Source organism: Pseudophryne corroboree, chromosome 5 (assembly GCF_028390025.1).
Source record: "Pseudophryne corroboree isolate aPseCor3 chromosome 5, aPseCor3.hap2, whole genome shotgun sequence".
NCBI classification, from domain to species: domain Eukaryota; kingdom Metazoa; phylum Chordata; class Amphibia; order Anura; family Myobatrachidae; genus Pseudophryne; species Pseudophryne corroboree.
Genome location: NC_086448.1, coordinates 498384820 through 498411896, shown reverse-complemented (window position 1 = coordinate 498411896; position 27077 = coordinate 498384820). Strand labels below are relative to the sequence as shown.

General features: G+C 46.9%; 1 protein-coding gene across 1 annotated transcript in view; it reads right to left on the bottom strand.

Moving 5' to 3' along the window:
- The window catches only part of TNFRSF11A (TNF receptor superfamily member 11a), a 212036-nt gene that overhangs the window by 87826 nt on the left and 97133 nt on the right, over positions 1 to 27077 (bottom strand). Inside the window, exon 2 of the mRNA XM_063922991.1 lies at positions 7034 to 7118. Coding sequence (XP_063779061.1) covers positions 7034 to 7118 — 85 coding nt within the window. The remainder of the gene's footprint in view (positions 1 to 7033; positions 7119 to 27077) is intronic.

Sequence of the window (27077 nt, the reverse complement as noted above, 5' to 3'; positions counted from 1 at the left end):
TCTCTCCCATTCATCACATAAAACCTCTGTGTGTGAACCGTATTTTTCACACATTACATACCTGGCCAACCCGATTGGTCGGTTTACTAAATCAACCCGAACCGAGGTTGATCGCCCCCTACCTGAACAACTGGCCCTCATAACTTGCAGGTGTTGCTTTTCTCCAGCGAACCCTTACAAAAACCAAGATGCCCGGGGCAGGCTGGCGGTGAAGTTTACCGAGTACTCCACTCACTTCTCGCCCACGTTGGCCAGTAACACAATCACTGTATCCAGAGCTGTTGTACCCAACCTAGGGCCCCTGTGAACCTTTATTTACTGGGGCGCGTTCCCCAGCAAGTATCGGTTGTTGGATAGTTCCTGAGTGACCAGCGAACTTCCCTTTGTAAAAATAAAAAAATTACACAAATCACGTCAGAATGTACAAATAGCGTTTATGACCTTCGTACACAAATAGTACCGGTCAGGTTTACTAATGCACACAATTACGTGCGGTACAATCGTTCAGCACATAAGCAACTAATCTTATGTACGGAGCGACCAGCGGAATCGAAAATTGCGGCTGCGAATTCCTTCAGCAAGAGCTTGTATGGCCTATATGGGTGTTGCACCAACCCTTTTTTTGGTGTTGTGCCTGTGGACTCTATAGCGGACTTCCTTGTCTGCTGTACCTGAACCTGCTGGTCTGTTATGACCTCCTGGTCTGTTACAGTATGACCTCCTGGTCTGTTACAGTATGACCTCCTGGTCTGCTATACTCTAATGCTCAAATTTTATGTTTAACCAAGGATGCCTCCCTAGCCACCGTGCATGTCACTTACACGTATGTACCTCACGAGAACTCGATGATTTCTTTTGGTTCAACCTCAAAATTGTATAAATGTATGTAAAAACACTCACTCACCACATGTACACTTTTGTTTCTATTTCTATTTCTGCGCAGAAATTTCTCTTTAGACCAGATGTGTTACAAATTAGGAGAAGGATCTGTTAATTTAAATTTCGAATTTAAAATAGATTTGCGCTACTTATCGCCTGTTGCGTTATTTAAAAATCAACACTATCGTGTAACTTGAGTTACGTGGGCGTACCCAGACGCTCCGTTGCGTAATTTACGCTGCGTGCGTCGGCCTTTGCGTACGCGAGTCTCTCCCTTTGTTAGAGACACGTGTACACCAGTCTTTGTCCACCGTAACACAACTAACACGTTTTATCAATGTAGATGATCCTTGATCATCTACCGCACCCCACGCCAATCTCTCCTTTTACCTTTAGGTAGAGCTGTGTGTATTTCTATACCTTAACTATATTACCTTTACTCTTAAACTATGAAATAGCGGCAAATCTCTCTTAGTACATTTATCAATTATACAATGGCAAACAGGAGAGTGATATATGAAAATACACGAATGAAAAGAAATGCAGATATGCGTGCGTGTGTATGCAAGACAGAAATAAACAGTTTCAAAAAGACACTATCGTTTTGTTCTTACCTCCGGTCCCGGATTCCTTCAGCACCCTTTACTAAGCGAAGCAGACGCTTATCCAAACAGCACTACGAGGAATATGATCTCCCGCCCTTTGCTGCTGGATAATGTCTGCTGAAATTACCTAGTGCAGATATGTGAAGGACGGGCGAGCCGCCAATTGATAAAGCTAAATATTTATCTTATATAAAACCCTTTGTGAGGTCTAAGAACACTGAACGCTATTTACGTATGAAGTACCGTAAGGGTACGCTCGTTGCGTAACAATCGCTTAGCCGTGGTCGAGACGCTCAAGCGTCACGTTCGCTCACGGCCAAGAGATCACAGGCAGGCACGCTATTGGCTGCTGACTAACGTAATGGTTTACTATAGCGTAACGGACGCTGTATCGGGAGCGGGCTGCTCGAGCGATACAGACGCTCACGAGAATACGCTGTTGGTATCGGCCACACTTATAGGTGAGCGACTACCGTAATGCTATGCTATCAGCGTAGCGGACGCTCGAGACCACGAGGAGATCACGAGCGGCGCAGACGCTCACAATGTTAAACCTTTGTATCTAAACCATAAACAGTGTATTGTGCAGTAAAACCTTAGTGTAATGATAGAGTGTAAATGCAACACAGTATAACCTTATTAACTCAAAAGCTGTTTGAGCGTCACCGACGCTCTGAGAATACTTAACACTATAAGAAATACACAGATACCGTGCTCAGGGTCCAACGCCTAATATATATATTATGAATGATATACTTGCAAAAGAATTAATACAAATACAAATCATACACTACAATATAACATAGACTACCTAACCAGATAACTACACAGGAAATACAATACAATTACTTATCTAAGGGAAAATAAGAGAGAAAGGGGAGAAGAGAGAGAGAGAGAGAAATTGGCCCACAATAACAAGAAGATCAATATAGTTGCGGAGAAAAACTTACGCACAAAGGAAACGATCGCATGCGCCTCTGGACATCCAGCTCCCGATTTTCAGCAATGATAACCGTTGAAGAGTGAGAGCTGGATGTGATCGGCTTGTCTATTTATGCCCCACACACAATACAATTCAATGGTCCCTACAATCTCATTGTTCATTGGACACAGGAATTCCTCCTCGCATTATAACAAAAGGTCATAGGTTGATTCATACAGGTGGGCCGTGACTATTTCCAACAGCTCAGGTGGGAGGGAAACTGGGTTTCCCGCCGCATGGATAAGTAAGTGCAAATACAGTAAATGTTCATAAACTTCTTATGTCCATAACTATTCGCACGAGCGATTAATCCGCTTCAAACCAACACCGGAATATTGCTAATTAAATACTCTTCCGATGGGTACTAAACACCACTGTATTACTCCTATCTGACCCTTCGTATCAAACAAAGAGGGATTTCTCTGTTCACGAACATTCTATATTAACCAAACTTTCAGAATCTATCAAAGGGACCATGATCTACAAAATACATTATATAGTGAAAATATGTAACGATTGAGTCGCACGCTACGATCACATAAACTCTACCGTAAATACGCATACCGTGCGCCTGCGGGTGCCCGCGACTGTGAGTATGCGCACGTACGGGAGAGCGTACGCATGCGCAGCACGGACCTGTGTGAGGTGCAAATATGGTAGTGTGCATAGAGATATTTTTCTGACTTTGACAATGTTCAGGGATTTTTAATTCAATATGGGTCTGACCGAACCGTCCGGTTTCGGTACCACAAACATGGTCGAATAATAACCCTTTCCTTGTTGAAGGAGGGGAACCTTGACCACCACCTGCTGAAGATACAATTTGTGAATTGCAGCTAACACTATTTCCCTCTCTAAGGGGGAAGCTGGCAGGGCCAATTTGAGGTATCGGTCAGGGGGCATCTCCTCGAATTCCAGCCTGTATCCCTGAGACACAATCTCTATTGCCCAGGGATCCACCTGGGAGTGAACCCACTTGTGGCTGAAATTTCGGAGACGCGCCCCCACCGAGCCTAGCTCCGCCTGTGGAGCCCCAGCGTCATGCGGTGGATTTAGTGGAAGCCGGGGAGGACTTCTGTTCCTGGGAACTAGCTGTGTTGTGCAGCTTCTTTCCTCTGCCCCTGCCTCTGGCAAGAAAGGACGCACCTCGGACTTTCTTGCCTTTTTGTGAACGAAAGGACTGCATAGCCTTCCTCGTCAAACATGTCGACACAAGCGTACCGACACACCACACACACAGGGGATGCTCTTTTTGAAGACAGTTCCCCCACAAGGCCCTTTGGAGAGACAGAGAGAGAGTATGCCAGCACACACCCCAGCGCTATATGTCCCAGGAATCACACAGTAAATTAGTGTTAACCCAGTAGCTGCTGTATTATATGTTTTTGCACCTAATTTATGTGCCCCCCTCTCTTTTTACCCTCTTCTACCGTGAATCTGCAGGGGAGAGCCTGGGGAGCTTCCTCTCAGCGGAGCTGTGGAGAAAAAATGGCGCTGGTGAGTGCTGAGGAAGAAGCCCCGCGCCCTCAGCGGCGGGCTTCTGTCCCGCGTTTCTGTACAATATAATGGCGGGGGCTCATGCATATATACAGTGCCCAACTGTATATATGCCCAACTTTTGCCAAGAGGTCCTAATTGCTGCCCAGGGCGCCCCCCCCTGCGCCCTGCACCCTACAGTGACCGAAGTATGTGGGTGTAGTGTGGGAGCAATGGTGCACAGCTGCAGTGCTGTGCGCTACCTCAGTTTGAAGACTGGAGTCTTCTGCCGCCGATTTTGAAGACTTCTTGCTTCTTTCACCCGGCTTCTGTCTTTCGGCTCTGCGAGGGGGACGGCGACGCGGCTCCGGGATCGGACGACAAAGGGTGAGATCCTGTGTACGATCCCTCTGGAGCTAATGGTGTCCAGTAGCCTAAGAAGCAGGACCTAGCTTCAGAGAGTAGGGCTGCTTCTCTCCCCTCAGTCCCACGATGCAGGGAGTCTGTTGCCAGCAGATCTCCCTGAAAATAAAAAACCTAACAAAATACTTTCTTATAGCAAGCTCAGGAGAGCTCACTAAATAGCACCCAGCTCGTCCGGGCACAGATTCAAACTGAGGTCTGGAGGAGGGACATAGAGGGAGGAGCCAGAGCACACCAGAATCCAAATTCTTTTTTAAAGTGCCCTGTCTCCTGCGGAGCCCGTCTATTCCCCATGGTCCTTACGGAGTCCCCAGCATCCACTAGGACGTTAGAGAAAATAATAATAATAACAGCAGCACAAGTGTATACATATTATAGTGTAGAGAACCATCTTGACAGCCTTAGTAGCAAACACACATTACTTATTCATTCACAATATCTTGTATGTAAAATTAATTGGTCTGTTTGTTTGTTTGTCCGGTTCTGCATTTAGACACCCCTGCACTGACTGGGATGAAACCAACACAAGTGTTTCAGTTGGATCCTGGCCAGATTTTAGAGGGGATTGGACCCGTTGGTATATGCTGAGAACTTTAACCTGGGAAGCCTGTTCTAGGCCTTCCACTGGATGAATTTGTATGGAAACTTCACAGAGTGGTAATACTGGATCCAAGAAGGGGGTTGGAGTCCTGGCTGGACCGCCTGTTAGTGTTCATGAGGCAGATCTTTGACACAGTGAGCCTGTTCTGGGCCATTTACTGGGCATTACTGATGCTTTAATAGTTAGCATTACTGCCTCACAGCACCGAGTCATGGGTTAGATTCCCACCATGGCCCTGCATGGAATTTGTATATTCTCTCAGTGCTTGCGTCTGTTTCCTCTGGGTGCTCCGGTTTCTTCCCACATACCAAAAATATACTAGTAGGCTAATTGGCTCCCAACAAAATTAACCCTAGTGTGAATGTGTGTGCGTGTACATGTGGTAGGGAATATAGATTGTGAGCTCCACTGGGGCAGGGACTGATGTGAATGGCCAAATATTCTCTGTAAAGCGCTGCGGAATATGTGTGCGCTATATAAATAACTGGTAATAAAATAAATAAATAATAATGGATTTGGACGAAAACTTCACAGATTGGTAATATTGGGTCCAAGACATACCAAAAGGTTGGGGTCCTGGTCAGACCTACTGTTTAGGGTAGCCAATTCCGGGATCGGTGGGATCCCAGGATTTAGGCCTAAAATTGTCCGGGATTCAATCCCGGGATTGGAGCTTTCAATCCCAAGGATGTCGGGATTAGAAAGCCCCCTTGTTTTTCAATGCCAGGCAGTGTTGAGCTTCCTCAGGAGGCTCAGACACTGCTCAGCTCCTTCCTTCCGGCTTCCCCTGCCCTCATCTGTGCGCAATGTGCAGTGTGACATGATGTGAAGTCAGAGGTCATGCTGCGCAGTCTGACACCAGCTGCCCGCTCTGCCCGGACCGCACTTCGCCACCCTGCGCCTGCAACAAGTGAACCAGCCCGCACTCCCAGAGGATGGTGAGTAGTCCTGTGGGCTGAGAGGGTCCGGGAAGGCGAGTAGTGGGCCCTGAAGATTTTCATTTTAAAATCTTTATCTCAATCCCGGGTATCCAGGGAATCCCGGGATTGATCATTTTTCAATCCCGATACCCTGGATTGAAAAAAAGGCCCGGGATTGGCCTCCATACTCCTGTTGGTGTAAGCCAGACAGAACTTTGACACAGTTAGCCTGTTCTGGCCCTTCCACTGGGTGAATTTGGATGAAAACTTAAATAAACTGACTAAAATACCCATAAATCATGAAGTAAAATAACTGACAGAAATGGAGGTGGAAAGACAAAAAATATTGTGTACCCAAAAGTCTTGGAATAGCAACATTGATAACAGAAGAAAAACTTTTGACCCATCTCGCAATGTTAAAGTGACTATAAAACTTAACAGAAGGAAAGCTGGGGATTAGGGCTACTGGCGACACCGGAACACTGGACAGCCACTCACCTCATGGGTGTGTTGCAAGAGCTGCTAAGCTGCTAATTATGTTTAAAATGTTAACAGATACATCCAACTCATTGATAACTTAATAACTTGAAAATTTAAATATGGGCAATGATTGCTGTAGTGACTAGAGAGAATAGTGTCTTGCAGTGTTTATAAATGCATACATTTACTTTTCCTTATAAAATGTATTTATAATCAACTGAAAATGTGCTTTCCTGCATTAATTGCAAAAGCGAGTGGCTCAAATATGCTGTTAGGGGACTATTTCTCTAAACAAGATTACCTGTAAGGCACAGGTAGAAAGGAGGAGCGAGACAAACGATTAGGGTAGAAAATAAGGAGACAGAAAAGTGGGAGACACAATGGTGGATCACTCAGAAAATAAAAGTTAAGCACATTATTGAAAGCATTGAACTTTTCATTACTATCACTTCCTTGGAGTGGACATGTGAACACAAACAAGGTGTATACTTTAGATGTACTGTAGGTGGTGGTGGTGGAGGCAGGAGATTGACAAGACAAGGAAACAGCCGACAGAAAAGTACAGTATAAGGAGAAAAGCAGACGAAGGAGATAAAAAAAAAAGTACGATACTAGTAATACTTCTTTTTTTAAATACATTTCCTAGCAACCGCTGGAAAAAACTTACCTGGTTGACATTTATTGCAGCATCGCCTGTCATGTTTGTACTGCCTCTCTGGGTTGCAATGACTAGTATTCTGGTACAGGTGCACCTATGGAAGACAACAGAATCTATCAGTTTATATGCAGATCACAATCATGGGGGTAATTTACTAAGCACCGGGTCTGAAATCCGAGTGGGACTGTGGCAGTTTCCTGGTGATTTTGCTTCCTGACAATTTTCTAATCTCAAAAACGCTACAAAACAACACTTTAGAACCAAAAACGCCATCCCAATTTTTCACTAGTGAAATATACAAACCACCAGATTAAAAATGCAGCTGATTTTGAACTGAAGTCCCGCATCAAACACATATGAGTTGCATCATAGAGGCGTGTTTGTTTAAAGAGCTGTATAGATGTGTAGGATCCATGCAGCCTTTTATATATATTAGGCAGCTTTCATTCAACTGACCAGCAGAGGTTGCCGTTGTAAGAGTACCTTTTGTGATCACAAGTAGGGAAAATCGGCTTGGCTGCATCCTGAGCCTTTACTCATAGTTCGTCTGATTGGTCATATACTAATGGCATACAGTACTAGCAAGTTCCTCTCTAGGAGTAAACTGATTAGGACAGACCAGGCAACCAGAATGGGTTGGGTGCCGTGCATTACGTCATATTTTCCAGGCCCCATTAATGGTTTGCTGCAAATCCTGGCTTTGTAACTGGGCCGATTCATAACAAATCACATCATCATGCTCTATTGATCTCCTGTCCACTTTTTCAGGTAAGCGCAGGCATGGTTTAAGTGGTCCTGGAGAGGTGGTGGAACTCATTTACACCGCCACCTACACCCCCCCTCCTCCCCCATCACATTAATCGTAGCCAGGACCAGTGCTAGAGTTTTCAGCACCCCCCTGCAAACTACAAATTAGTGCCCTACTTCCCATACTTTATAGAGGGACAGTGATCTCTCAAAGAAGCAGCGTGGTCACACAATAGTACCCCCAATTCAAATTACACAACACAGTAGCACAACCTTATTCACATTATACTGCATGTAGTACCCCTGATTAATATTACACCACATAGTAATGCCCCTTATTATGGTTACGTCACTCAGTAGTGAGCTTTATACAGTAGTGCCCGTTACATACAGTGCCCACAGTAGTGCCCATTATATACAAAGCCCACAATAGTGTAGCTTATACACAATTCGCACAATAGTAGTGCCCCTTATACATAATGCTCACAGTTGTAGTGCCCCTTACATATAATGGCTACAGTAGTGCCGCTTACACACATAATGCCCACAGAAGTGCCGCTTATACACAAAATGTCCACAGAAATAGTGGTGCTTGTATACAGAATGCCCACAGTAGTAGTGGCCCTTACACATAATGCCTACAATAGTGTGCACCTTACATATAATGACCACAGTAGTGCTGGGACCTGGGGAGGGGATGAACACAGAGAGGGCAATGGAGGAGGTGGAACTAGTTCCCCCTACCATTACAGGTGGTGGAACTCGGTTCCACCTCATCCCCCCCCCCCCCCCCAATTTAAGAGAGAATTTATCAACTTTTCTGGGACCCAGGAAACTCTCCTCCTAATTCGGGAGTCTCCTGGAGAGTAGACAACCATGACCAGAGGCCACCTATGTTTGGCCATGTTAACGTTCATCTAGTTGCAGATTGGTAATGCATGCAAGCTTATTGAAGACCCATATCACTCCAAGTGCTCACCCCCTCCTTGTGTTCTAACTGAACATATCATCTGAAATCTCTGCTGCAAATTTAATATGGCAACCACTGGGATGCTCAGTCTTTAAGGTACTCTTTGTATAGTACTGTGTGTTACTAGTATCATGGACGTATTTGGAGGTGCCACAGGTGTGGTCATCCTGGGGCCCCCACACACTGCTATTTCAACCAGAGCAGTCCTCCTCTGGCAGCTCAGTTGTTCATTAACAGTGGGCGCTGAGGAGCTCCTCTGTCTACAGTCGGGATAGTGAAGTGAAATCAGTCTATTTTTTTTTCCAGATGGACAAAACCGTTGTGTGTGTAATAGCACTTAGGGGGATATTTTTTTAAATCTTGGAGGTACAGTAATGTGAAAAGATATAAAGTACCAATCAATCAGATCTTAACTGTTATGTTACAGGCTATGCTAGAAAAATGACATCTGGAAGCTGATTGATCGGTACTTTATCTCTCTCCAAGATTTGATAAATCTCCCTCTAAATATGAAAAATGTTGAAAATTGCATAATTTTATCAGGAAAATACTGTATAAATATAATTGTATCAGGGGCAGTTGCCAATTATGCTTAATGGCAAGCCATACTTAAAAGAAATCACAGTCCCTCAGACAGAACATGAACTACTTGAATGTTTTCAAAACCCTGCTCCACAACTTCTAGTTTCATGCACATTTGTTGGAGAGTCTCTTTGAGCCCATAGATTCAGTGACCACTCCCCTGAAGAGGGGATCTCATTATTTGACAGTTAGCTGAGTACCGATAACTCTGCAAACTCTACCCTGTATAGCCAAGTGACCCTAAGGTTTCTTTAACTTTTAAAACAGCAATTTCACACAGTGGGGGAGATGTACTAAGCCTAAAAAGTGAAAAATTTCACAGTGATAAACTGCCAGCCATTCAGCTCTTAACTACCATGTCACTGGCTGTATTTGAAAAATGACAGTTAGGAGCCGATTGGCTGGTACTTTATCACCGTGATATTTATCACTTTTCAAGGCTTAGTACATCTGGCCCAGTGTACACTAGAGGGTATACAATCCTTAGAATGTTAGTTTATCTAGAAGAATAGCGTCCAGGCAGTCTACTGCCCAGCTGTTTGATGTAATATTTAAAGGGGGTGATCACAATTATACCCCCTCTTCAAAAGGTGCTCAGAACTACATACACTTTACATAGCATAGATTCACAATATGACCTAATGTATAGAAAATAAAAATGGATACATTCTTAAATTCAAATGATGTCACAAACGGTCTCTAAAGTTCATGTACAAGTTGTGCTATAAGAGCATCCCCTTGTTAAGGTATGCACCAAACTCATGGACCTGCAAGAAAGTAGCAGTAATGTAACATTATTTTGTTGTTCACTCAGAGTTGACTGAGGTCGGGTAGTGCCACACTTGTTACCAGTGATGACCGAAGTGACTCCCATTCCATAAATCCTAACATTGGGCCAACTCTAATTGGTATAGGTCATAGCTATGGCATACTATGAGCATGACTACATTATAGTGGGAATGCTTACACCACAGTGGGAACACCCAAAAAAAAAGTATCTACGGGACCTGACTCTGCTATGTGAAGCAGTAGATTACAACCCAACCCCCTGTAACTCATGGCAAAAATTATGGGATGGCGGAACAGTTACCGCCCATTTTTCTCTAATATGTAACTGCTCACATTTGCCCATGGCTGCAGATCCATGCGACTTTGGACTGCTAAAATGACGCATGTGCATAGTGAAATCTTAGCCAATGGCAGATGCACAGTAACTTAAAAATCACTCATTGCAACTACAATCTTTGTGAGCCCAGAAATACAGAGAGCATTTTAGTGACCAACAGAGAATACAGAGAGGACTTTAGTGACCACCAAACAATATTGACAGCAGTTTTGAGACCGCCAGACAATACTGAAAGCTATTTTGTGACATCCAGACAATAGTGAGAGCCATTTAATAACCACCATACACAACTGAGAACAGTTTAGTGAGTGCAAAACACCACTGCATTTTTTGTGATTGCCAGACAATACAGAGAGCATTTTAGTGACGGACATAAAATACAGATAACGCAAAGATCACCAGACAATACAGAGAGCATTTCAATGACCACCATATAACACAGAGAGTTTTGCAGTAACGGTCATATAATGCAGACAGTGTGCAGTGACTGCCTTATAATGTGAAGAGTGTGTCGTGACTGCCATATAATGGAGTATCACAGTGACCGTCATACTATACAGAGAGTGTTACAGCCTAATACAGAACTGCTTGCCCACACGCCCCCCATTCTGCATCCAGGAGTTCTGCCTATGGTTGCAGATACATATATACAGAGGTACACAAACACACATATTCAGTTACTCAGATACATGTACAGAGACATTTATATACAGTTACATAGACACATACAGTATATACAAATAGACAGACACATATAGTTACAAAGACATATACTGTATATACATAGACAGTCAGTAGTTACACAGAAATATATATGCAGACACATACAGTACACAGCCACATATATGCACAGACACAAGTCCACACACACATACAGTACAGTACATTGTTGCACAGTCACAATATAATTGAATGCCCCTCATACGATTTGTGGCACTGGCAGCTCCATCTTTCCTATATGCCATGTTACACTGCAGGAATCATGGCTGTACTCTGTGCTAGGTATCCCCGCCACTGCAAGGACAGTGCCACCTCTATCATCTTTTCTGGTCATTGTGGATGGCCCCCTTACTGCTTAGCAAGCAGCTGCTTCCTCTTCACTTGGGAGGCGGAGCTTCTGCCTGCCTTGCTGGGACTCAGAGGGGAGAGTAGTGGATGTCAGAGCAGCAGAAGCCAGGAGGAGGTGGAGCGTAGTGTAGATGGCTGATAGGACACAAAGTGAAAGCCAGGAATCAAGAGCAGAGGAGAAGAATTCAGCTAGTGGCGGCTGCGGCTAATAAGACCTGTAGCCGCCGCAGGCATCAGATGAGTTCTCCTTCTGCTTAGTGCTGGAGTTGCCTGTGATCTGGGCTGGAAACTGGCTGGAAGACAATGGAGGAGAGGTGCCCTTTTCAGGGCTGGAGCTTGGCGGCAACTGACTATTTCCGGCAGTTTCACCCTTGTATGCCTCATTATATGGACATGCTCATGCAAGTTACCCACCTTGATCTTAGAATCTCCTAGCAAATAGTACTGCATATGGTAAATCTGACTGATTGATTGCATAACGAATATACTCCTACTGAAGAAAAATATGCCCACACTCAGTTTTACTCATAATGGGGGTAATTCAGATGTGGTTGGAGCATACTTGCCTACCTGACCCTCTCCATGAGGGAGAAAACGCTCTGTTCCTGGACTTTCCTGGTAATGTATGATTGCCATCACCTGTGGTGAAACACCGTTCTTATCAATTAACTAACTCACCACAGGTGATGGCAATCATACATTACCAGTAAAGTCCAGGAACAGAGCATTTTCTCCCTCATGGAGAGGGTCAGGTAGGCAAGTATGGGTTGGAGTTGCTTTATCCGTTGCAAAGTACCGATTATCAGTCAGGTCCTGTGAGCCATGTGATTCCTCCATTTGGATCGCTTGTTTAGTATCGGAGTATTTCTGTGGTTTGCACAGTATTTTTCTGTGATGGATGATGTTCCACAATTGCAGTCACATGTACCAACAAGGTACCATTAGCAAACTTTAGTAAATCTGACCAAAATGTTCCTTTTGATTTTCCAATTGGATGGTTGGATTCACTATATACTATACAAACATACTAATTAGCTGCTAACATCTATGCTTTATATAACTGAGAGAGAGATACATACATCCCGGCCTCACAGGGCCCTTTGTAAGCAGTTTCCCTTGAATAATATCACTTGACTCATAATATTGTCCTAGTGTGGTTGAAAGTCTGAACACTAGCCGAGATTCTAAAGACAGGTACATAGAACTTTGTAGGTCACATATCAATATTATGAAGGGGTTCCCATAGCTTCTAGAGAAGCCTCTCTCCCAAGCGCTGTACTAGAGTGGGCATTCCTAGTGTCAGGTTTGAAGTTAGGCTATCTGTCACCAGAAACAAAGACATAGCTCGGGCTCCCTGTTAGGGTCTCCTGCCCTGTGCTGCCACGTCGTCATGGCAACCGGGAGACAAGTGCTAGCAGAGTAACCTGAGCGCAGCTGATACTCCGGTTCGGGTCTTTTGCTGTGCAGTGGTTACAGGCTCTGTGCACGGCAGGGGATCCGGTGCTGGTTTTTGTGCTCACAGTCTGTGAGGTCTGAGTGGGGCGTGGACAGCACCTGCTTTATAAGGCCTCTTCTCAGGTTAAGCAGATGCTGCTGAATCTTTGTTGGTTAGTCAGTTCCTGAAAGTTAGCCAGTACTGTGTAGCTTTGTATTTGTTGTTGCTTACTGCAAATAGGCCTGGGGATTTGGTACTACACTCTGCCAATCCAGACCTAGCAGTAAGACTGGAGTCAGTCGTTTAGCTTGCTGGGGTTCTTTTACTACTCTGTGAACTTAGCAAGTTTGCGGCTGTATTTTAAGACTTGCCTGCTTAAATCCTGTCTCACTGTGCAAGGTGTTCAGGTGTCAGCTTAGTGGCAGTAAGCTGAACCTGTGCACTGCAAGTGAGAATTAGGATTGTGGAGACTCTCCTTGTGTCTATCATTCCATCTCTGACCAAGGAGTTTACTGCCACACCCGTTGGTAACCCTTTAGGGTTTTGCTGTTGCCCTTAGCAACAGCATTTCGGGTTCTCTACGTATTAAAACACAACATCTTGCTTTTCCCATCTGAGCATTACTAATACTAGGGAGACACCCAGTTCCTTAGCCTCTGGGCTTCTCTGTTCACTTTGTGTGTATTTTGTTACCCTATCACCTTCTGTGTACGTAATGTCATATTCCCCAGTCTGTCTGTGAGTTCATTTGTTTTGCATACCTATCCGTTCAGACACCAGTACATTCCTGCAGGCACTGGTGTGCATAACAGCTCAAACACCAGTACATTCCTGCAGGCACTGGAGTGCATAACAGTTCTGACACCAGTACATTCCTGCAGGCACTGGTGTGCATAACATATTCAGCAGCCTAATACTCCTGTTGAAATTTTGTGGGAATATGGAGCATACCCCTCAAAATACGTTGCAACAGGTGGTCGATCAGGTGCAGGTCCTGATTCGACAATTTAATGATTTGTCCATTAAAATGCACACCTCCCAGGCCGCTGGCGGAGCTCCCGCAGCAGCAGCACCTTCAGGGATTAAGGAGCCGAAAGTAAATCTCCCGGATCGTTTTTCTGGAGATCGCTCGCAGTTCTTTTGTTTCAAGGAGAGCTGCAAGCTATACTTCCGGCTTAGGCCTCAGTCTTCTGGGTCGGAGATTCAGCGGGTGGGCATAGTGATTTCCTTGCTACAAGGAGACCCACAGGTCTGGGCATATGGGTTGCAGCCTGACTGTCCGTCGCTTAAAAGTGTTGATGCTTTTTTTACGGCACTGGGCATGTTGTATGATGACCCTGACAAGACGGCCTCAGCCGAGGCTCAGATTTCGATCCTTAAGCAAGGGCGAAGGCCAGTTGAGGTTTACTGTACGGAGTTTCGGAGGTTGGCCCATGATACCCAGTGGAATGACCCAGCCCTGAGACACCAGTACCGAAGAGGTCTTTCTAACCAGATAAAGGACCAACTGGTACAATATCCCTTGCCTGATAGCTTGGATCAGCTCATGCAGTTATCCATCCGGGTGGATAGACGGCTGAGAGAGCGTAGGCTTGAAAGGGAGACTGAGGTTTCCTTCTTTCCCAAGGGAACCTCAGACTCTGAGGAATTTTCCGAGGAGCCTATGCAGATTGGGGCTACCCGCCTCTCCTCGCGTGAGAAGACGCGGAGGAGACAGCAGGGGTTGTGTTTGTACTGTGGGAATAAAGGTCATGTGGTAGTATCATGCCCAGAAAAGCCGGAAAACTTCAGGGCCTGAGGGTGATGGGAAATATCCTGTCAGGCCAGAAGTCAGAATTTCCCAAGAAGACTTTTATCATTCCGGTGACCTTGAAGATCCTCGGTCAAACTGTCAAGACTGAGGCCTTTGTGGACAGTGGGGCCGACGGGGTTTTTATGGACCGCCAATTCGCCCTGAAACACTCTGTTCCCTTAGTACCCTTGGCATCGGAAATTGAGATTTGTGGGTTAAACGGGGAACCATTATCCCAAGGTAAAATTACCTCTTGCACTAGCCAGATTTCTTTGTTTATTGGAGCCACACACTCTGAAAAATTGTCCTTTTATGTGACTGTCTGTACTTTTGCCCCATTGGTGTTGGGGTTACCCTGGTTAAGGGCCCACAATCCTCAATTTGACTGGGTCTCTGATGAGATTCTTAGTTGGGGTATTGATTGTTTCAGGAGTTGCTTGAGCCTTCCAGTCAGGCTCTCGCAGCTAAGTTTGCCAGGATTGCCAGGGTGTTATGCAGATTTTGCGGACGTGTTCTCCAAAAAAGTTGCAGAGGTACTACCTCCCCATCGCCCCTATGACTGTGCCATTGATTTGTTGCCAAATGCTAAGCTTCCCAAGAGCAGGTTGTACTCCCTGTCACGTCCTGAGACTCAGGCTATGGCAGAGTACATTCAGGAGAACTTGGCTAAGGGATTTATCAGACCTTCACAGTCTCCAGTTGGGTCGGGGTTCTTCTTCGTGGGTAAAAAGGACGGTTCGTTGCGACCCTGCATCGACTTCAGGGAATTGAACCGTATCACGATTAAAAACTCATACCCACTGCCCCTCATTTCGGTCTTGTTTGACCAGCTTCGTACTGCCACCATTTTTTCTAAGATTGACCTACGCGGTGCGTACAATCTAATCCGAATAAGAGAGGGGGATGAATGGAAGACTGCCTTTAATACCCACTCAGGGCATTATGAATATTTGGTGATGCCTTTTGGGCTCTGTAATGCCCCGGCAGTCTTCCAGGATTTCATGAATGATGTGCTCAGGGAATATTTGGATAGATTCTTAGTTGTATACTTAGATGACATCCTAATCTTCTCCCATTCCCTGGAGGAACATCGGAAGCATGTACGCTTAGTCCTCCAGAAACTCAGAGACCACCGGCTTGGGGCGAAGCTGGAGAAGTGCGAATTTGAAGTTCAGCAAATCGCATTTCTAGGATATATTATCTCCCCAGAAGGTTTCCAAATGGAGGGTTCCAAGGTACAGGCAGTCCTGGATTGGGTGCAGCCCACTAGTTTGAAGGCGCTTCAGCGTTTCCTGGGCTTTGCGAATTTTTATAGACGATTTATCGCTGGATTTTCGTCTATAGTGGCGCCCTTGGTGGCACTCACTAAGAAAGGGGCGGATGTTGCTCACTGGTCTTGTGAGGCTAAAGCGGCTTTTGCCCGTCTCAAAAGGGCATTTGTATCGGCCAAGGTGCTGCGACACCCAGATCCAGAACGTCCTTTTGTGGTGGAGGTGGATGCCTCTGAGATGGGTGTTGGGGCAGTGCTTTCTCAGATGGGAGTGTCTGATAATCGCCTTCATCCCTGTGCTTACTTTTCCCGTAAATTTTCGCCTGCCGAGATGAATTATGACGTGGGTAACCGGGAATTGTTGGCTATTAAGGATGCACTCGAGGAGTGGAGACACTGGCTTGAGGGGGCTAAGTTTGTGGTCTCAATTCTCACCGACCATAAGAATCTGGCATATTTAGAGTCAGCGAAGCGTCTCAATGCCAGGCAGGCACGATGGGCTTTGTTTTTTGCTCGCTTTAATTTTTTGATAACATATCGCCCTGGGTCAAAAAACATAAAGGCTGATGCGCTCTCGCAGAGTTTTGCTCCAATCCAGGAGACCACCGAGGAGCCGTTGCCCATTGTGTCCCCATCATGTATTAAAGTGGGCATTACCCAGGACCTCTTATCATTAGTCCTTAGAGCACAGGAGCAGGCTCCTCCAGACCTTCCGGTAGGTCTTTTGTTTGTGCCTCCTAGGTTAAGACAGCGAGTGTTCCTGGAATTCCATGCCAAGAAGTCGGCAGGTCACCCGGGTATTGCCAGAACTCGGGAGTTGCTATCTAGGGCGGTGTGGTGGCCCTCGGTGGCTAAGGATGTGGATCAGTGGGTTCGGGCATGTGACATCTGTGCCCGAAATAAGACTCCTAGAGGGGTTCCTGTTGGCCCATTACATCCACTCTCTATCCCATCTAAGCCATGGACCCACATTTCAATGGATTTTGTGGTGGACTTGCCCAAATCCTCGGGGATGACAGCCATTTGGGTTGTCGTTGACAGGTTTTCGAAGATGGCGCATTTCGTTCCACTGGTTGGGCTGCCATCGGCCAGACGCCTGTCTGAATTATTTATGCTGCATGTTGTGCGTCTCCACGGGTTGCCACTTGATGTGGTCTCTGACCGCGGATCCCAGTTTGTGGCCAAATTCTGGAGGGCATTTTGTTCCGATCTCCAGATTTCTGTCAGCTTGTCGTCAGGCTACCATCCGCAGTCTAATGGGCAGACTGAAAGGGTGAACCAGTCCTTAGAGCAGTTCCTCATGTGTTATGTCTCCAAGTGTCAGACTGACTGGTTGCTCATCTGTCCATGGCGGAGTTTGCCTATAACAACGCGGCTCACTCTGCTACAGGGATCTCTCCCTTCCTTTGTGTGTATGGGCATCATCCTAAGGCCAATTCTTTTGACCCCCTGGACTCCACGCCTGGTGGTTCCTCTGTGGTTTCGGTCCTTAGAGGTATTTGGCGGAAAGTGAAGAAAGCCCTTGTGTCTGTGTCATTAGTGACCAAAAGGGTTTTTGATAAGCGGAAAAGACCCTGCAGCTTCAAATTAGGAGACTTCGTCTGGTTGTCTACCAAGAATTTGAAGTTGAGACAGCCATCTCATAAGTTAGGCCCCCGGTTCATCGGCCCTTATAAGATCACCAGGGTTATCAATCCGGTGGCATTTCAGTTAGATATGCCCCGTTCTTTGGGTATCAATAAAACATTTCATTGTTCCCTTTTAAAACGGGCGATTAGTAATCCTTCTTCCAGTGGAAGACCTTCCCCTCTTCTGATACGTGGCCAGAGGGAGTTTGTTGTTGAAAGGATTCTTGACTCCAAGATGGTTCGGGGTCGGCTGTCATTTTTGGTGCACTGGAAGCGGTATGGCCCGGAGGAGCGGTCGTGGGTGCGCAGTTGTGATCTTCATGCCCCCAGACTGATACGCTCTTTCTTCTTGCAGTTCCCCGATAAACCCGGTGGTAGGGGTTCTTTGACCCCTCGTCAGAGGGGGGGTACTGTTAGGGTCTCCTGCCCTGTGCTGCCACGTCGTCATGGCAACCGGGAGACAAGTGCTAGCAGAGTAACCTGAGCGCAGCTGATACTCCGGTTCGGGTCTTTTGCTGTGCAGTGGTTACAGGCTCTGTGCACGGCAGGGGATCCGGTGCTGGTTTTTGTGCTCACAGTCTGTGAGGTCTGAGTGGGGCGTGGACAGCACCTGCTTTATAAGGCCTCTTCTCAGGTTAAGCAGATGCTGCTGAATCTTTGTTGGTTAGTCAGTTCCTGAAAGTTAGCCAGTACTGTGTAGCTTTGTATTTGTTGTTGCTTACTGCAAATAGGCCTGGGGATTTGGTACTACACTCTGCCAATCCAGACCTAGCAGTAAGACTGGAGTCAGTCGTTTAGCTTGCTGGGGTTCTTTTACTACTCTGTGAACTTAGCAAGTTTGCGGCTGTATTTTAAGACTTGCCTGCTTAAATCCTGTCTCACTGTGCAAGGTGTTCAGGTGTCAGCTTAGTGGCAGTAAGCTGAACCTGTGCACTGCAAGTGAGAATTAGGATTGTGGAGACTCTCCTTGTGTCTATCATTCCATCTCTGACCAAGGAGTTTACTGCCACACCCGTTGGTAACCCTTTAGGGTTTTGCTGTTGCCCTTAGCAACAGCATTTCGGGTTCTCTACGTATTAAAACACAACATCTTGCTTTTCCCATCTGAGCATTACTAATACTAGGGAGACACCCAGTTCCTTAGCCTCTGGGCTTCTCTGTTCACTTTGTGTGTATTTTGTTACCCTATCACCTTCTGTGTACGTAATGTCATATTCCCCAGTCTGTCTGTGAGTTCATTTGTTTTGCATACCTATCCGTTCAGACACCAGTACATTCCTGCAGGCACTGGTGTGCATAACAGCTCAAACACCAGTACATTCCTGCAGGCACTGGAGTGCATAACAGTTCTGACACCAGTACATTCCTGCAGGCACTGGTGTGCATAACACTCCCCTCCCCAAATACAGTAGATAATAGTTACCCTTGGCTTACAGAAATCAACATTGTGAAGACTGACATGTTTGTAGGATTAAGACAAAACACATTACAGTAGGTGCCAGCACTTGCTGAACTTATTCTGTGGTTCTAGGGTATCTTCACTTATAAGTGGTAAGTATCACTGCCTGTACCATAACCTCACCCACCACACAGCATCTCAGTGAACACCATATAGTGCAGAGAACATTAAGCTGACCACCATATAATACAGACAGCATTAGTGACCACCATATAACGCAGAGAGTCAGTGACTACCATATAATGAAGAGGGCATCATTGACTGCTATATAACACTGAGAACATCAGTGACTGCCAAATAATACAGAGAGCATTAGTGACCACCATATAACGCAGAGAGTCAGTGACTACCATATAATGAAGAGGGCATCATTGACTGCTATATAACACTGAGAACATCAGTGACTGCCAAATAATACAGAGAGCATCAATGGCCACCATATAATACAGGGAGCATCAATGGCCACCATATAATACAAAGAGAGCCAGTAACCACTATATAATGCAAAGAGTACCACCATATAATGCAGAGAGTATCAATGACTGCCATATAATACATAAAGAAATAGTGACTGCCACTGAATATATAGCATCAAGTTTGAAAAACAAAAAAAAGAAACCAGTCCAGTGCTGGGGATGTGTGAAAACAGACCAGGGCCTGATGTTTTTGTTTTGTTTTTTCAATTGAAGCTGAGCAGCAGTAGTGTCACTGTCAGCCAGCCGTGGCCATATAGTTCACTCTATCAGTCTGTGAGCCAGCAACCAGCCCAGCAGCTAAGTGAAAAGTCTCTGCTGCATTGTTTGGCCACAGTGCGGAACCTCTACTAGTGACTGAGAGGCTGTCAGTCAGCAGCAGTTTGGACAGCCCAGTCCAGTGTTTCTGTATAGCAGTTGATCTGCTCATGTCTCACACAGTCTCCATGGGTGTTCATTCCAGTCTGGCATCAGTGGTTTGGGCCAGCGAGGCAGACTATGATTTGGGCATATGCAAATGAGAATCAAAACAGACTGGGAGAATGCTCACAACCAGGAGTGCATGTATTTCTTCAAAACCATATATGATGGTGGTACTCACACTAATAAAAATAGACTTCTACAGATTACCACAAAATGAATACATACATTTATTAGAACATATACATACAAGAACCATATAATGGACAGGTAAAAACGGGTTAAAAAACAATTATAACATTGATTTCTTATATTACCCAGTGAATAATTGGTCTCTACTGCAGAATATATATCCACTAGTAAAAAGCAGACTCTAACGGATGTCTGCTGCTTAAAATAATCCTTACAGGTAATTCATTAAATGCTGATATTCCCATCACTGTGCTGGGTACAAGTTTAAGGGGAGAGTCCAGGACCGTTTCCAAGCCTCAGCCCTGAACCATACTTAAACCCAATGAATGTACTGATGATTTCCAGATGAATAATGATGTGATGGGCCAGAACAGAGGGTGAACGCTGTACTTGTGATGGGCTGCATTACAAGTGCTTATGCTCAAAATCTCCACGTTGGTTGTTGTACAGTAACTTAACTCCGAGTTCTATATTTGTATCTTACATGTGCAAAAGAGATCTCTCTGGGCCTCCCAGCCAATCAGTCTAACCACTGCACATCCTACCAGGCTTCGGCTCCCTTGCTGACACACTCTCCTCTCCATTACCAGAGACACATGCTGCTCTCTTATCTAGTGCCGCGAAGAGGTTGTGCTTATTTCTAGTCTATCTGCTCAACTGTCCTATATATTATAAATGAAAATTGACTTATTATGCTGTCCATGTAAAAGCAGCCTTTTAAGCACAAGCATGCAATTTCTAACTGTTTGGAAGATTGCTTTTGCTTGAACAGCACAGAAAAACTGGTTTCCTTCATATTAATATATAGCAAATCTGCCAATCCTCCTGCCCTAGTCCCCAGCATGTGGTAGGGATGGGATTCATGGGTATCACACTTTGCCTTGATGTTTGTGCTTATTTATTACCTACAGAAACAGGCTAGCCTGAAGCACTCTTTGCCTCTGCATTCTGAACACAGCACAACTCACCTCTACAGCAGCTGGTGCTGCAGGATCATTGGTTTCTAGATAGTGTCCAATCTCCTCCAAGCACTTCTTTACTTTGTACAGTCTAGGCTCAATCACAATCTCTGGCTCCTCCAGATGCTCCTCTTCATCACTGATGCTGGGAAGAGTTGGGAGTCGTACTAATGCCCATTCCAGGAGAACAGGTACCGTAGCTGTGTTGTCATTCATCAGCGATGAGCATTACTGGGTGTAGGGCTGGAGGTGGACCCTGTAGGTATTCCAGAGCCAGCCCCTTACAACTCCATTCCCTGCAACCTTAGTGAAGCCAAAGTAGGTACCCTGGCTGACAAGCATACACCAGCTGTGACTCCGAGTGCTCACGGCCCCAAAGTTGCTCAACTGAACTGGCCTGTCACTCGAGTTGAGCAGCATGGCAGGACGGGCAGCATCGCTCACCCTCACCAGTTATCCTCCATCCACATGAAGCAGCAACAGCAGCATTGGTTAAGAGACTGTGAGTCACTACATTCTGGAACCAGTCCCCAAGAGCACAGTGCTGCAGGGGGGCATGGCCACATGTGTGCACTGGCGGCTGTAAAAGGGGAACGGAACCAAAGCATGTGTATTGCCTCTGGGTCTCTGCCAGCCGTCGAGCAATAGACAGCACAAGATGTAACGCTATCTGTGATTTTCTGAGGGAGGCCCAAGGCACTGAAAATGTGACTGGCCCAGGGGGCATCTGGTACTCTGCCACCCTAGGTATATCACCTAGTGTGTATGCCCATAAGGGAGAGATGGTGGTCTGCTGCGTCCCTGATAAACCAACCCCAATATCATCCCTACCGAAATCATACTCGGAGACATGATCTGGGATTGAATCACTGGCCACATTTCTTTATTAAACATTACCTTATTTACATTTTACATTTTGCAGGGTAGGGACAGATAAACGGTGGGCAAGGCACAAAAAACCCTATCAATGCCCATCAACGCCCCCGCTATGGAGCCAGCCCCCACAGATCACTCTGGCCTGGTGCGCAGCCGACGGCCCCACGCCGACAGCTGGAGCCTGGCGTGTGGCACCTCGCCGTCTGTGAATCTGCAACATCAGCTGGCTCCCGTCCTCCACCTGCCTTGCGCACTGCTTCTTCCCGCCACTGAGGTTCCCAGGCCTCCCGAGTACAGAAAGCCTCCCACTCTGCAATCCTCCCTACCCTAGACTTCCAATGCCTCCTGCAAAGCGTTGTTGAACAAGTCAATGCCAACGTCCAACAAATGTACCCCATCTGCCCTGTACATGCCCTCGACCTTCGGACTGATGTCTGCGTGACGGATGACCCTTCCTCCAAGTGCCCTCACGCACTTACTCACTGCTACATTGACCTTTTTCCCGGTCATCTCTATGGCAGCCCCTTTTTGCGCACCGCGCCAGGCCAGCCTGGGGATGATGCTAGACCACACAATGTTAACTGCCTGCCTTTGGCCCATGCCGTCAGTGCCGATCGTTCTTACCATATCAAGGGACTTCGTGTCCCCCAAATCGTTACCTCCCAAATGAATGACTATTGTGTCGGGGCTGCCCGCTGTTTGCTCGCCCCGCAGCAAAGCCTTCCTGAGGCTGTGCCACCTCATCCCCCTCCGCCCGTACCAGAACACTCGACCAACGCTTCTCGCCAGCCCCAACTGCCTGCCATAGGGCCTGGCGGTGGCCCTCTTCTCCGCCCAGTGAACGTAAGAGTGGCCGAAGATCCAAATGCGCTTTGGCTCTTTGTTCCCTGCGGGGGTGGGGTGGGGGGGGGGGAGATTTAATTAGATGTTAGATCGCTGGTAACCGGATTGACATAAACCTTAGAGCGATCTGACTTCCTCTGATCTCATCACCTGCGCAGCCCTTGCTAGCTGCCAATTCTGAATGAATGAGTGCTAAATCTCTCAACCGGCCATCCGCTGCCCGTTACGCATCTTTTCAGGATTGCCGCAAACTGGTATTTAGTAAACAGTGATCCGTCCGCGTGGACTCCTCCAGGGTCAACCCTAAATCCAAACCTAGCTGCACCTCATTCCCAACGCCATTATTGTCGACCTTGCACTTACCAATCCCGTGCGCCGTCCCGTCTATGTTCGTGCCTCCCTCAATGACTATCCCTCTGGGTACTGTGTGTCCTGCGCCGACCATGGCGCAAGGAGATGCCCCCATTGCCTGGGTGTGTCCCATGTGAACCGGTGGAATTGGTGGCGCATCACCGAACAAATCGTAGCCCATACTCCCCCATCCTTGCCTCTGATCCCTGCTGCTTGGCCGTCTCTCACAATTATCTTTCCGCGGTGTGCTGTACTGCTGCTCACGATTAGGTAGCTCCTTTGCGGTGTCGTGTTTGTGCTAATGATAGCCATTGCTCCCTGATCCCGATGCCTCGTGCTCCCGCAGCAAGGCCTCTGTGGGCTGCGCTGACATCCGCCTGAGCCACTGTATTCCGCCCGATGAACTCGCTCCCTGGCATGCTAAGACTGCTCCCGCCTTTCCGAACGCCCCGTGCAGCTGTAACTCAGGCAATCCCGGTGCTGCATGTGGTATCTCCTCGCTGGTGAGGCCTGGCAGCAGCTGTCCGCCGCCGGCAATGCCCTCCCATGCGACCTTGAATAATGGCGGCTGCTCCTCGTGGGTGAAAGATACAGTGGGGGGTGATGACGATGACCGTGATCCCTTGCCGCATGCCGTCTACGATGAATATCTCCCTCGTCGCGATGCGCTGATTCCCGTTCCCTTGGCCTCCTTGATGCGGCTGCCGGAAGTTGCGTCAGCTCCTTAAACTGCTGCGTAGATGCCTGATGTACCCATGCCCGAGGATGGACTTTGCATGGCTGCTGCAGTGCCAATGTCCCGCTGCTGGACTGGGCTTTGAGGTGCGCCTGGTCCAATTGCGCGGGCTATGTGATATGCATTCTGCTCCTCTGCGCCGGACTCCACTCCGTTGGATTCTGCGGCTGCCGGAATGCCGTCACATGCAGTCGGTGATTGGTTCCTCTCCCAGTGCTGCTCTCCATTCTGTCTGTATGCAGCCTCCTTTGCGCTCCTGCGTCTGTCTGCCAGTGACCGCTCTTTCACTCTCAGGTCACTAGGGGGAACTCCCTCTGCATGAGCTCCTCCACGATGGAGATGCTGCTGCTTCCTCCCTCTCTTGTTCCCTCTCTTCCGGATGCACTCCTCCCCCTCCTCTCTGAAGCGACTGTGAACTTTTCTCTGTCTGCCGGATCGTGCAGTTAGTGCCTCTATAATGTCCTGCAGCTGCTGCCCTGGAACTTGTAGTGCGGCTGGCCTGATTTATGTTGTTCCTGCACTCTTTGCTGGACCCTTACCACGATTTTGGGCAGCGATCTTTGCTCCTGGTACTGAGGGAGTTGGCTGCTACTCCGATGCTGGGGCTGCTGATTGATGCCCTGCCCTGTGACCCGGACCCGATGGAGAGGAAAGGTAAGCAATGTGTGGGGTCTTTGTCTGGATGCTGGCTATCGCTGCAATCCGTTCTGCATCTGTGTCCAGCTCCTTCCGTGGAAATGCCGCCTCCCCCTCTGCCTCAGCCTTTTAATCCCTTCCTATCTCTCTCTTCCCCCCTGATAGCTTACTGGCTGCCCTGCTCCCCCAGGTGTGAAAGGGAGGATGGGCATACCTGCCCCCCCCCCCCCCTTTTCCACCTTTGGCCCGCGGCCGCGTGGACCACCCATCCCCCTGTATCGCTGCAGCGCCATCTTGGCGCCTGCACTCCCTATATACCGTATCCGCAGTCGCTGCACTGCCAAACAGGCGATAATGCTGGCAACCTTGCTATTTAAATGAAGGACGGCAATATGGACAACAATATGACGGAAAACAAAATGTCGCTCCATCCTTCATACATCGTTCTGCTGTATACCCAGGATCAGATATGTCGGCATCACCCAGTGTGTACCATATTTGCATATTGGACTTGAGCAGGGTCGGACTGCCTATCTGGCAAATGTCACAAGGGCCAATGGATTGATGGGCCAGTCCGGCTATGCAGAGAGACTGCTCGGCTGCCCAGTTTACAAAAACAGTGGCTGACCGAGCAGCTCTACCTCCCGGTGCTCTGCTCGACCGCCCAACATACAGTGAGACGGGGGGATGGGGTGGGGGCGTGAGGCCAGGCCCCGTGGCTCATTGTATGCCCCTGTTATTCATAACCATGCCCCGCACATTACTTTGCAGGGCCATTTCACATCCCCAGTCCATCCCTGGACTTGAAACTCTATAGTATGATCCAATACTACACTGTGCTCTTTGCTGTTAGTCTACATTCCACACTAAAACTAAATACTGGGCAGCATTGTTACTTGATGAAAAGTACTGTAACCTAAAGCAGAACAATGTAATACATAAACACAAAGAATTTATGGAATTTATCAGAAATGTAGCTTTTGCTCCTTTGGCCATGCTTTGAATAAAGTAAATACTAGTGACTACTAAAAAGGATATTGTAGCGTAGAGTAGTCTACTTTGAAAACAATGGGGGTCATTCCGAGTTGTTCGCTCGCAAGCTGCTTTTAGCAGCTTTGCACACGCTAAGCCGCCGCCTACTGGGAGTGAATCTTAGCTTCTTAAAATTGCGAACGAAAGATTTGCAATATTGCGATAAGACATCTCTGTGCAGTTTCTGAGTAACTCGAAACTTACTCGGCATCTGCGATCAGTTCAGTGCTTGTCGTTCCTGGTTTGACATCACAAACACACCCAGCGTTCGCCCAGACACTCCTCCGTTTCTCCAGCCACTCCCGCGTTTTTCCCAGAAACTGTAGCGTTTTTTCACACACTCACATAAAACGGCCTGTTTCCGCCCAGAAACACCCACTTCCTGTCAATCACATTATGATCACCAGAACGAGGAAAAAAACGTGAGTAAAATTCCTAACTGCATAGCAAATTTACTTGGCGCAGTCGCAGTGCGAACATTGCGCATGCGCACTAAGCGGAAAATCGCTGCGATGCGAAGAAATTTACCGAGCGAACAACTCGGAATGACCCCCAATATGTTCTCAACTCTCCTTCATGATATCTAATCAGTTTTACTGATCTCATTGTCTTTTGGCAAAGCAAAGAATATGGGGGGTCATTCCGAGTTGTTCGCTCGCAAGTGAATTTTAGCAGATTTGCTCATGCTAAGCCGCCGCCTACTGGGAGTGAATCTTAGCATCTTAAAATTGCGTACGATGTATTCGCAATATTGCGATTACACACCTCGTAGCAGTTTCACCCAGCGTTCGCCCATACACTTCCCCGTTTCTCCGGCCACTCCTGCGTTTTTTCCGGAAACGGTAGCGTTTTTCCCACACGCCCATAAAACGGCCTGTTTCCGCCCAGTAACACCCATTTCCTGTCAATCACATTACGATCGCCAGAACGATGAAAATGCCGTGAGTAAAATTCCTAAGTGCATAGCAAATTTACTTGGCGCAGTCGCAGTGCGGACATTGCGCATGCGCATTAAGCAGAAAATCGCTGCGATGCGAAGAAATTTACCGAGCGAACAACTCGGAATGACCCCCAATATGTTCTCAACTCTCCTTCATGATATTTTATCAGTTTTACTGATCTCATTGTCTTTTGGCAAAGCAAAGAATATGATACCTCCCACTATTAATTACATATGCAAATCGTGTAGTGAAAGGAACACCATCATTTTAGTACACAAAGAAATGAGGACCTGCAATGTTTATTACGTGCACAGAGGAGCCTATTTGCTGACTTGTGCATATCTGCATGCTTATTTCACAATCTTCGGAATCACCGCAGTAATATTTATCTGTACTCAGACTTCAGAGGTGATGGAGAATTCAAATCCATTTCCTGTGCACTCTTGGCCTGAAACCCATGCGCCTCTCCTTAAAACGAAGGGCCTGATTCTGAGTCGCACGCAAAAGTGCATGCAGC